The following is a 12,601-nucleotide window of genomic DNA, read 5'->3' as shown; positions in this document are numbered from 1 at the left end:
GAGACTGCGGTGCCTCATCTGCATGCAGTGTCACTGGCAGTAAGGAGGCACCACAGTACAGGAGCACACCTGTAGCTGCAGCACCTGGACTCCAGTCACCACTGCTGGTGCATCCGGATCTGGAAAGTCGCAGATTAAGCATAGTGATACGTGGTGCGAGCCATGGCACACCTCACTCGTATCTGTCCTTCGTCTGCCTGGTAAGCCATGTTCTCACCCGAGTTGCACACAGTAGCTGCACGCAATGCCGACACCAGTGTTTTGTAGTTTTGTCATACCAGTGATGTGAGTACGACGCACACACAGTGATAGAGCCTCCGGTGGGAAGAATGGATTGGCTTAGTCGCAAAGTCTGTGGCACGCCATGCATGGCAATTTGACGTCACAGCTGTAGAAATGCCGACATATAAGCCAGCAGGACTAGACGGAAACCCAGTAGACGGAGGACCTTAAAACCCTGGATTGTGGCTTTTTTTCATCTACAAATTAATATACTTTTATAGGAACTAGATTTATTTTATGGTCGAAAAGATAAAACCATGGCCGACCACAAAACCTGGTCTTCCAATTCACTCATTATCTCAGCAAACCACACAGGTATCCCTACACGCACAGGTGACCAATGACCAAAGCGCCATCAAAACCGGCTGACCGAATCACAGGGTACGGAGCAAGCCTACACAATAGGCGCCGGTAGCGTGTACAGAGGCACATTGTAAATAGCGCTCAGAAACTGTTAACATTCTATAAGTCTTTTTTAAAACACTTAGATGGAAGTGCTAAGTAATTGTCTATCCCGGCACAGCACTGAAAGAATTCACAACTGCAAGGGTGACAGACGGTCTAATGAGCCGTGGGTAACCCTGCTGGGGTGCAGGTGGCTGGGAGGCTTAAATCAGACAACATAAAAGCCCAGAATTTTTGTCCTGATAAACTCGTATGAAAATAACTTGCACTCTGCACACAAATATAAAACCGAACTGGCTCCATAAACCAGCACAAAGTTTCCTGTGTTCTTTTATGATTTCATAAAATAACAATGGCCTCATGTTGCGGGTGGGTGTGACACTTGTAAAATTCCCATTTTTAGCTAAATTAACTGAAATATGGAAAGTTTGGTGGGAGAAATTTACGAGGAGGAAAGAGTCCGCTTCTGAAAAAGAAAAAAAATGCACCTCATTTTTTTTATTGCTCTACCAGAGCGCCTCGACCACATGTAAACCACACGTGTCCACATGTTTCGCTGCAGAGCCGACCACTTTATTGATAACGCTACTTTAAGCCTCTTGGTATTTTGTTTTTTGCAAACTTCTGGCGCAACGTTGCCAAACACAGGTTCACGCTCTTATTCCGAGCTTCCCGCTGACTGTTGAACACGACTTTTTCCCCGAAACCTCTTCCAGCATTTTTATTTGCTTTGTTCTTTAGACGAAGTGTCTGGAAGGCGTTCTCGGTTCCGCACTTCCTAGTGCGCATTATCAACTCCCTAAAAATATGTTATTGTATTTTATTATTCCAGCTTAAACAAGGGAATAACAACAGTATTTTGCAAAGCTTGTAGCACGATCATAAACAATATGTCATTCTCCGTAATATATAACAGTATAAACTAACTAAAGAACATAAGTAAACAAAAACAAAACACAATAACTACATAGCACAGTTTGGGATCAGTGCGATCATCAGTATGCCGGCAGCGGGGTGAGTCCCTTTGCGGGCTCAGAGACTCGCTGCGCTCCTAACAGGCACTATTCTCACTCTATGGGTGTCGCAGACACCCACGAGTGGAAATAGCCCGTTAGCCGTGATTCCGGCTGTCGGTATTGTCAGCGGTCGGGATCCCAGCATCGGTATCCTGACCGCTAGGACCCTGACTGCCGGCAACTTAACTGCATACTAACAGTTTATTGTATATAGGATAATGTCTCAAGTCTCAAAACCCACTTCTTCACCAAACCCAGCCAAATCTCATCCTAACCCTCTGTTCCATGCTCTCTATGTACCCCATCTGTGTCACCCATGTCTGTCTACCCCTCCCCTTTAGAATGTAAGCTCTCACGAGCAGGGCCCTCTTCCCTCATGTGCTGATCCTTTTCTTACTTTAATCATCTTCAACTGCCCCAAATCCATCAGTCTTCTGCCACCTGATACTTATTCCAGTGTCATCTGCTGATGTAGCTATGTGTATTTACCCTGTACTTGTCCTATATTGTCATCAACTGTAAGTTGCTGTTTTCCTGTTTTGATTATTTGTTTATGTACTCTGTAATTGGGCGCTGCGGAACCCTTGTGGCGCCATATAAATAAAGGATAATAATAATAATAATAATTAATAATGAACACCCTGCCAAATTACACACAAAGATCTATAAACAAATGGAACAACGGCTACATACTGTCGCAGGTGATCAGTATACCATACAGCCAAGTTCCTTTGCTGTACTATATACAGCCCAGTCTCTGGTGGCCAGTGTACCATACAGAGCCCAGTGTAGCATACAGAGCCTAGTCCCTGGTGGCCAATGTACCATACAGAGCCCAGTCCCTGGTGGCAGTGTACCATACAGAGCCCAGTCCCTGGTGGTCAGTGTATCATACAGAGCCCAGTCCCTGGTGGCCAGTGTACCATACAGAGCCCAGTCCCTGGTGGCAGTGTACCATACAGAGCCCAGTCCCTGGTGGTCAGTGTACCATACAGAGCCCAGTCCCTAGTGGCCAGTGTACCATACAGAGCCCAGTCCCTAGTGGTCAGTGTGCCATACAGAGCCCAGTCCCTAGTGGTCAGTGTACCATATAGAGCCCAGTCCCTGGTGGCCAGTGTAGCATACAGAGCCCAGTCCCTGGTGGTCAGTGTAACATACAGAGCCCAGTACCTAGTGGTCAGTGTACCATACAGAGCCTAGTCCCTGGTGGCCAGTGTACCATACAGAGCCCAGTCCCTGGTGGCCAGTGTACCATACAGAGCCCAGTCCCTGGTGGCCAGTGTAGCATACAGAGCCCAGTCCCTGGTGGTCAGTGTAACATACAGAGCCCAGTACCTAGTGGTCAGTGTACCATACAGAGCCTAGACCCTGGTGGCCAGTGTACCATACAGAGCCCAGTCCCTGGTGGCCAGTGTACCATACAGAGCCCAGTCCCTGGTGGGCAGTGTACCATACAGAGCCCAGTCCCTGGTGGCCAGTGTACCATACAGAGCCCAGTCCCTGGTGGCCAGTGTACCATAAAGAGCCCAGTCCCTGGTGGCTAGTGTACCATACAGAGCCCAGTCCCTGGTGGCAGAGTACCATACAGAGCCCAGTGTACCATACAGAGCCTAGTCCCTGGTGGCCAGTGTACCATACAGAGCCCAGTCCCTGGTGGCCAGTGTACCATACAGAGCCCAGTCCCTGGTGGCCAGTGTAGCATACAGAGCCCAGTCCCTGGTGGTCAGTGTAACATACAGAGCCCAGTACCTAGTGGTCAGTGTACCATACAGAGCCTAGACCCTGGAGGCCAGTGTACCATACAGAGCCCAGTCCCTGGTGGCCAGTGTACCATACCGAGCCCAGTCCCTGGTGGCCAGTGTAGCATACAGAGCCCAGTCCCTGGTGGCTAGTGTACCATACAGAGCCCAGTCCCTGGTGGCCAGTGTACCATACAGAGCCCAGTGTAGCATACAGAGCCCAGTCCCTGGTGGCCAGTGTACCATACAGAGCCCAGTGTACCATACAGAGCCCAGTCCCTGGTGGTCAGTGTACCATACAGAGCCCAGTCCCTGGTGGCCAGTGTACCATACAGAGCCCAGTCCCTGGTGGTCAGTGTACTATACAGAGCCAAGTCCCTGGTGGCCAGTGTAGCATACAGAGCCCAGTACCTGGTGGCCAGTGTACCATACAGAGCCCAGTCCCTAGTGGCAGTGTAACATACAGAGCCTAGTCCCTGGTGGCCAGTGTACCATACAGAGCCCAGTCCCTAGTGGCAGTGTAGCATACAGAGCCCAGTACCTGGTGGAAGTACCATACAGAGCCCAGTCCCTAGTGGTTAGTGTACCACACAGAGCCCAGTTCCTGGTGGTCAGTGTACCATACAGAGCCTAGTCCCTGGTGGCCAGTGTACCATACAGAGCCCAGTCCCTGGTGGCAGTGTACCATACAGAGCCTAGTCCCTGGTGGCCAGTGTACCATACAGAGCCCAGTCCCTGGTGGCAGTGTACCATACAGAGCCCAGTCTCTGGTGGCAGTGTACCATACAGAGCCCAGTCCCTGGTGGCAGTGTACCATACAGAGCCCAGTCCCTGGTGGCAGTGTACCATACAGAGCCTAGTCCCTGGTGGCCAGTGTACCATACAAAGCCTAGTCCCTGGTGGCCAGTGTACCATACAGAGCCCAGTCCCTGGTGGCCAGTGTACCATACAGAGCCCAGTCCCTGGTGGCCAGTGTACCATACAGAGCCCAGTCCCTGGTGGGCAGTGTACCATACAGAGCCCAGTCCCTGGTGGCCAGTGTACCATACAGAGCCCAGTCCCTGGTGGCCAGTGTACCATAAAGAGCCCAGTCCCTGGTGGCTAGTGTACCATACAGAGCCCAGTCCCTGGTGGTCAGTGTACCATACAGAGCCCAGTCCCTGGTGGCCAGTGTAGCATACAGAGCCCAGTCCCTGGTGGCCAGTGTACCATACAGAGCCCAGTCCCTGGTGGCAGTGTACCATACAGAGCCCAGTCCCTAGTGGTCAGTGTTCCATACAGAGCCCAGTCCCTGGTGGCCAGTGTACCATACAGAGCCCAGTCCCTGGTGGCAGTGTAACATACAGAGCTTAGTCCCTGGTGGCCAGTGTACCATACAGAGCCCAGTCCCTGGTGGCCAGTGTACCATACAGAGCCCAGTCCCTGGTGACCAGTGTACCATACAGAGCCCAGTCCCTGGTGGCCAGTGTACCATACAGAGCCCAGTCCCTGGTGGCCAGTGTACCATACAGAGCCCAGTCCCTGGTGGGCAGTGTAACAAACAGAGCCCAGTCCCTGGTGGCCAGTGTACCATACAGAGCCCAGTCCCTGGTGGCAGTGTACCATACAGAGCCCAGTCCCTGGTGGCAGTGTACCATACAGAGCCCAGTCCCTAGTGGCCAGTGTGCCATACAGAGCCCAGTCCCTGGTGGCCAGTGTACCATACAGAGCCCAGTACCTGGTGGCCAGTGTACCATACAGAGCCCAGTCCCTGTTGGCCAGTGTACCATACAGAGCCCAGTCCCTAGTGGCAGTGTACCATACAGAGCCCAGTCCCTGGTGGCAGTGTACCATACAGAGCCCAGTCCCTGGTGGTCAGTGTACCATACAGAGCCCAGTCCCTGGTGGCCAGTGTACTATACAGAGCCCTGTCCCTAGTGGTCAGTGTACCATACAGAGCCCAGTCCCTGGTGGTCAGTGTACCATACAGAGCCCAGTCCCTGGTGGTCAGTGTACCATACAGAGCCCAGTCCCTAGTGGTCAGTGTACCATACAGAGCCCAGTCCCTGGTGGCCAGTGTACTATACAGAGCCCAGTCCCTAGTGGTCAGTGTACCATACAGAGCCCAGTCCCTAGTTCTCAGTGTACCATACAGAGCCCAGTACCTAGTGGTCAGTGTACCATACAGAGCTCAGTCCCTGGTGGCCAGTGTACCATACAGAGCCCAGTCCCTGGTGGCAGTGTACTATACAGAGCCCAGTCCCTAGTGGTCAGTGTACCATACAGAGCCCAGTCCCTGGTGGCCAGTGTACCATGCAGAGCCCAGTCCCTGGTGGTCAGTGTACCATACAGAACCCAGTCCTTAGTGGTCAGGGTACCATACAGAGCCCAGTCCCTGGTGGCAGTGTACCATACAGAGCCCAGTCCCTGGTGGCAGTGTACCATACAGAGCCCAGTCCCTGGTGGAAGTACCATACAGAGCCCAGTCCCTAGTGGTTAGTGTACCACACAGAGCCCAGTTCCTGGTGGTCAGTGTACCATACAGAGCCCAGTCCCTGGTGGTCAGTGTAGCATACAGAGCCCAGTCCCTGGTGGTCAGTGTACCATACAGAGCCCAGTCCCTGGTGGCCAGTGTACCATACAGAGCCCAGTCCCTAGTGGTCAGTGTACCATACAGAGCCCAGTCCCTGGTGGCCAGTGTACCATACAGAGCCCAGTCCCTGGTGGCAGTGTACCATACAGAGCCCAGTCCCTGGTGGTCAGTGTACCATACAGAGCCCAGTCCCTAGTGGCCAGTGTACCATACAGAGCCCAGTCCCTAGTGGTCAGTGTGCCATACAGAGCCCAGTCCCTAGTGGTCAGTGTACCATACAGAGCCCAGTCCCTAGTGGTCAGTGTACCATACAGAGCCGAGTCCCTAGTGGTCAGTGTAGCATACAGAGCCCAGTCCCTGGTGGCAGTGTACCATACAGAGCCCAGTCCCTGGTGAACAATGGACACGATATACGGATAATGGGGGTAATTCCCAGTTGATCGCAGCAGGAAATTTGTTAGCAGTTGGGCAAAACCATGTGCACTGCAGGGGGGGGCAGATATAACATTTGCAGAGAGAGTTAGATTTGGGTGGGTTATTTTCTTTCTGTGCAGGGTAAATACTGGCTGCTTTATTTTTACACTGCAATTTAGGTTGCAGATAGAACTCACCACACCCAAATCTCTCTCTCTCTGCACATGTTACATCTGCCCCACCTGCAGTGCACATGGTTTTGCCCAACTGCTAAAAAATTTCCTGCTGCGATCAACTTGGAATTACCCCCAATGTTGCCTAGTGACCAGTGTATCATACATCCCTGGTGGATGCTTGTGGGGCCGCGACCTGCGCATAATACACAGTGTCGGGGTTCCCTGGTATATATATTTTTTCCTTTTATAAGAAAAAGAAGATCTGCAGATTGCATGGTCTCGTGTGATTTAAGTCATAAAAGTACAAGGCGAACACACGTAGGAACACACTAGCCCAGTGCTTTGTGTTACACTAACAAATCCCGCAGAGTACTCACATCACAATGACAATGTGTCTTGTGTAAGAGACACTGATATACAGATGAGGATTGAGATACACAGCGGAATTACAGAGAGACAGAGTGCAGCAATTACTGGTCCGAGCGGCACAAGGTCATCTTCCTAATACACTTTTTGGCTTCCTTTCTCATCTACTCCTTCCAACGTTAACAGCGGATTTTTAGGAGGATTACAGGGGTGAGAAGTTGAACACCTGGTTTATAAACCAATACACTAAAATGAGCTCCGTGTACTAAGCGACATAGTTTTGCACATAGATTACAATGAGATTCTGATCACCCCATTGTCTCTTACACCGAGTAACACTCTCCCAGTAACCTACAAAACATGCATTTGGATCATGCCCAGGCTGACGCCCCGTTGATGCACAGGAAGGTACTAACCTCTTGTCCCAAGGGGGAGGGGTGATTCTTTCCTGACTGGCGACTGGACATACAGTACCCCTGAATGAACATACTATATAATGTTGCCCAGTTGCCCTGACGTTTTGCCAGGAAATGATCTAATCCTTCTACGTTTACAAGGTCTGCCAATAGCAGTTCTATCAAGCACTTCACAGTTTCACAGCTCTTACTGTAAAGAATCCTTACCGTAGATGGAGATTAATGGGCCTGTTTAGTAAGTTCTGGAATAAGGCTGATATTTTTTTATTACTGCTAATCAGGGTGACCAAAGAAATCTCTTATCACCTCTATTAAAAAATACCGCCAGGTTCTTTACACTTAGTAGATACAGGCGACAGGCCAATTACAAAATAATTATACTGTATTTCTCTTACGTCCTAGAGGATGCTGAGGACTCCGTAAGGACCATGGGGATAGACGGGCTCCGCAGGAGACATGGGCACTTTAAGAAAGACTTTAGGTATGGGTGTGCACTGGCTCCTCCCTCTATGCCCCTCCTCCAGACCTCAGTTTACTACTGTGCCCAGTGGAGACTGGGTGCATTACAGGGAGCTCTCATGAGTTTCCTGTCAGAAAGTATTTTGTTAGGTTTTTTATTTTCAGGGAGCCTGCTGGCAACAGACTCCCTGCATCGAGGGACTGATGGGAGAGAAGCAGACCTACTTCTGTGAGTTTCAAGGCTCTGCTTCTTAGGCTACTGGACACCATTAGCTCCAGAGGGATCGGTACGCAGGTCTCACCCTCGCCATCCGTCTTAGAGCCGCGCCGCCGTCCTCCTCACAGAGCCGGAAGATAGAAGCCGTGTGAGTATGAGAAGAAAAGAAGACTTCAAAGGCGGCAGAAGACTACATGATCTTCACTGAGGTAACGCACAGCGGTGAAGCTGTGCGCCATTGCTCCCATACACCTCACACACGGCAGTCACTGTAAGGGTGCAGGGCGCGGGGGGGGGGGCGCCCTGGGCAGCATATAAACCTTTTTCTGGCAAAAATAGGTATATATACAGTTGGGCACTGTATATATAATGAGCCTCCGCCAGTTTTCAGTATATTTGAGCGGGACAGAAGCCAGCCGCCGAGGGGGCGGGGCTTCTCCCTCAGCACTCACCAGCGCCATTTTCTCCACAGCACAGCGCTGAGAGGAAGCTCCCCGGATTCTCCCCTGCTTAACCACGGTGAAAGAGGGTTTTGAAGAAGAGGGGGCACATAATTTGGCGCAATTATATATGTACAAACAGCGCTACTGGGTAAACATATATTTATATAGGGGGTCATTCCGAGTTGTTCGCTCGCAAGCTGCTTTTAGCAGCATTGCACACGCTAAGCCGCCGCCTACTGGGAGTGAATCTTAGCTTCTTAAAATTGCGAACGAAAGATTTGCAATATTGCGAAAAGACATCTCTGTGCAGTTTCTGAGTAACTCGAGACTTACTCGGCATCTGCGATCAGTTCAGTGCTTGTCGTTCCTGATTTGACGTCACAAACACACCCAGCGTTCGCCCAGACACTCCTCCGTTTCTCCAGCCACTCCCGCGTTTTTCCCAGAAACGGTAGCGTTTTTTCACACACACCCATAAAACGGCCAGTTTCCGCCCAGAAACACCCACTTCCTGTCAATCACATTACGATCACCAGAACGAAGGAAAACCCGTGAGTAAAATTCCTAACTGCATAGCAAATTTACTTGGCGCAGTCGCAGTGCGGACATTGCGCATGCGCACTAAGCGGAAAATCGCTGCGATGCGAAGAAATTTACCGAGCGAACAACTCGGAATGACCCCCATAGTGTTTTTTCCTGGGTCATATAACGCTGGGTGTGTGCTGGCATACTCTCTCTCTGTCTCTCCAAAGGGCCTTGTGGGGGAACTGTCTTCAGATAAGAGGATTCCCTGAGTGTGTGGTGTGTCGGTATGCGTGTGTCGACATGTCTGAGGTAGAAGGCTTTCAGGGGGAGGAGGAGGAGAGAATGAGTGTGGTGTCTCCGTCGACAACGCTGACACCTGACTGGATGGATATGTGGAAGGTTTTAAGTGCTAATGTGAATTTATTGCACAAAAGTTTAGACAAAGTTGAAGCTAGGGAACAGCCAGGGAGTCAACCCATGTCTGTCCCTATGTCGCAGGGACCTTCGGGGTCTCAAAAGCACCCACTATCCCAAATTGTAGATACAGATACCGACACAGATTCTGACTCCAGTGTCGACTACGATGATGCAAAATTACAGCCAAAAGTGGCTAAATGTATTCGATATATGATCATTGCAATAAAAGATGTTTTACATATCACAGAGGAACCCCCTGTCCCTGACACGTGGGTACACATGTATAAGGGAAAGAAACCTGAGGTAACCTTTCCCCCCTCACATGAGTTGAACGAATTATGTGAAAAAGCCTGGGAATCTCCAGACAAAAAACTGCAGATTCCCAAAAGGATTATTATGGCGTGTCCTTTCCCGCCAACGGACAGGATACGGTGGGAATACTCCCCTAGGGTGGACAAGGCATTAACACGCTTATCCAAAAAGGTAGCGCTGCCATCCCAAGATACGGCTACCCTCAGGGACCCTGCTGACCGCAAGCAGGAGGTTATCTTGAAGTCCATTTACACACATTCTGGTACCTTACTCAGACCGGCGATTGCGTCGGCCTGGGTTTGTAGCGCGGTAGCAGCATGGACAGATACCTTATCAGCGGATATTGAGACCCTACATAAGGATACCATTTTATTGACCCTAGGGCATATAAAAGATGCGGTCTTATATATGAGAGATGCTCAAAGACACATTAGTCTACTGGGTTCTAGAATCAACGCGATGTCCATTTCTGCTAGACGAGTCCTATGGACCCGGCAATGGACAGGTGATACCGACTCAAAGAGGCATATGGAGGTTTTACCTTACAAGGGTGAGGAATTGTTTGGGGAAGGTCTCTCGGACCTGGTCTCCACAGCTACAGCTGGTAAATCAAATTTTCTACCTTATATTCCCTCACAGCCTAAGAAAGCGCCACATTATCAAATGCAGTCCTTTCGATCACAAAGAAACAAGAAAGTACGAGGTGCGTCCTTTCTTGCCAGAGGTAAGGGCAGAGGGGAAAAAGCTGCACAACACAGCTAGTTCCCAGGAACAGAAGTCCTCCCCGGCCTCTACAAAATCCACCGCATGACTCTGGGGCTCTGCTACAGGAGTCTGCCCCAGTGGGGGCACGTCTTCAAGTTTTCAGCCACATCTGGGTTCACTCACAGGTGGATCCCTGCGCAATAGAAATTGTTTCCCAGGGTTACAAGCTGGAATTCGAAGAGGTGCCTCCTCGCCGGTTTTTCAAATCGGCCCTACCAACTTCTCCCCCGGAAAGGGAGATAGTGTTAAATGCAATTCAAAAATTGTATCTTCAACAGGTGGTGGTCAAGGTTCCCCTGCTGCAACAAGGGAGGGGATATTACTCAACCCAATTTGTGGACCCGAAACCGGACGGTTCGGTCAGACCCATTTTAAATTTAAAATCCCTGAACCTATACTTGAAGAGGTTCAAGTTCAAGATGGAATCGCTCAGAGCGGTCATCGCCAGCCTGGAAGGGGGGATTTTATGGTATCTCTGGACATAAAGGATGCATACCTTCATGTTCCCATTTATCTACCTCATCAGGCGTACCTGAGATTTGCGGTACAGGATTGTCATTGCCAATTTCAGACGTTGCCGTTTGGGCTTTCCACGGCCCCGAGGATTTTCACCAAGGTAATGGCGGAAATGATAGTGCTCCTGCGCAAGCAAGGTGTCACAATTATCCCGTACTTGGACGATCTCCTCATGAAAGCGAGATCAAGAGAGCAGTTACTGAACAGCATGTCACTTCCACGGAAGGTGTTACAGCAACACGGCTGGATTCTCAATATCCCGAAGTCGCAGTTGGTTCCTACGACTCGTCTGACTTTCTTGGGCTTGATTCTGGATACAGCCAAGAAAAAAAGAATTTACTTACCGATAATTCTATTTCTCGTAGTCCGTAGTGGATGCTGTCGACTCCGTAAGGACCATGGGGAATAGCGGCTCCGCAGGAGACTGGGCACAAAAGTAAAGCTTTAGAACTACCTGGTGTGCACTGGCTCCTCCCCCTATGACCCTCCTCCAAGCCTCAGTTAGGATACTGTGCCCGGACGAGCGTACACAATAAGGAAGGATTTTGAATCCCGGGTAAGACTCATACCAGCCACACCAATCACACCATATAACTTGTGATCTAAACCCAGTTAACAGCATGATAACAGAGGAGCCTCTAGAAAAGATGGCTCACTACAGCAATAACCCGATTTTTTTTTTTTTTATGGTAACAATAACTATGTACCAGTATTGCAGACAATCCGCACTTGGGATGGGCGCCCAGCATCCACTAGGGACTACGAGAAATAGAATTATCGGTAAGTAAATTCTTATTTTCTCTGACGTCCTAGTGGATGCTGGGGACTCCGTAAGGACCATGGGGATTATACCAAAGCTCCCAAACGGGCGGGAGAGTGCGGATGACTCTGCAGCACCAAATGAGAGAACTCCAGGTCCTCCTCAGCCAGGGTATCAAATTTGTAGAATTTTACAAACGTATTTGCTCCTGACCAAGTAGCTGCTCGGCAAAGTTGTAAAGCCGAGACCCCTTGGGCAGCCGCCCAAGATGAGCCCACCTTCCTTGTGGAATGGGCTTTTACAGATTTTGTCTGTGGCAGGCCTGCCACAGAATGTGCAAGCTGAATTGTACTACAAATCCAACGAGCAATAGTCTGCTTAGAAGCAGGAGCACCCAGCTTGTTGGGTGCATACAGAATAAACAACGAGTCAGATTTTCTGACTCCAGCCGTCCTGGAAACCTATATTTGCAGGGCCCTGACAACGTCTAGCAACTTGGAGTCCTCCAAGTCCCTAGTAGCCGCAGGCACCACAATAGGTTGATTCAGGTGAAACGCTGAAAACCACCTTAGGGAGAAACTGAGGACAAGTCCTCAATTCCGCCCTGTCCGAATGGAAAATCAGATGAGGGCTTTTACAGGATAAAGCCGCCAATTCTGACACGCACCTGGCCCAGGCCAGGGCCAACAGCATGACCACTTTCCATGTGAGATATTTTAACTCCACATATTTAAGTGGTTCAAACCAATGTGACTTTTGGAACCCAAAAACTACATTTAGATCCCAAGGTGCCACTGGAGG

The 12,601-nt window shown here is 50.1% G+C and overlaps 1 protein-coding gene across 7 annotated transcripts in view; it reads right to left on the bottom strand.

Moving 5' to 3' along the window:
* VTI1A (vesicle transport through interaction with t-SNAREs 1A) overlaps window positions 1-12,601 on the bottom strand; it is a 743,722-nt gene that overhangs the window by 325,267 nt on the left and 405,854 nt on the right. Inside the window, exon 9 of one of the 7 annotated variants that reach the window (XM_063962572.1) lies at window positions 1,191-1,486. The exons of 5 other annotated variants lie outside the window; for them this stretch is intronic. In XM_063962572.1, coding sequence (XP_063818642.1) covers window positions 1,273-1,486 — 214 coding nt within the window. In that variant the 3' untranslated portion in view covers window positions 1,191-1,272. Of the gene's footprint in view, window positions 1-1,190; window positions 1,487-12,601 lie in introns of those variants that run through there. One more of the 7 variants, XM_063962573.1, reaches the window with a different exon arrangement.

Source organism: Pseudophryne corroboree, chromosome 3 (assembly GCF_028390025.1).
Source record: "Pseudophryne corroboree isolate aPseCor3 chromosome 3, aPseCor3.hap2, whole genome shotgun sequence".
NCBI lineage: Eukaryota > Metazoa > Chordata > Amphibia > Anura > Myobatrachidae > Pseudophryne > Pseudophryne corroboree.
This window is presented reverse-complemented; position numbering and strand designations above follow the sequence as displayed.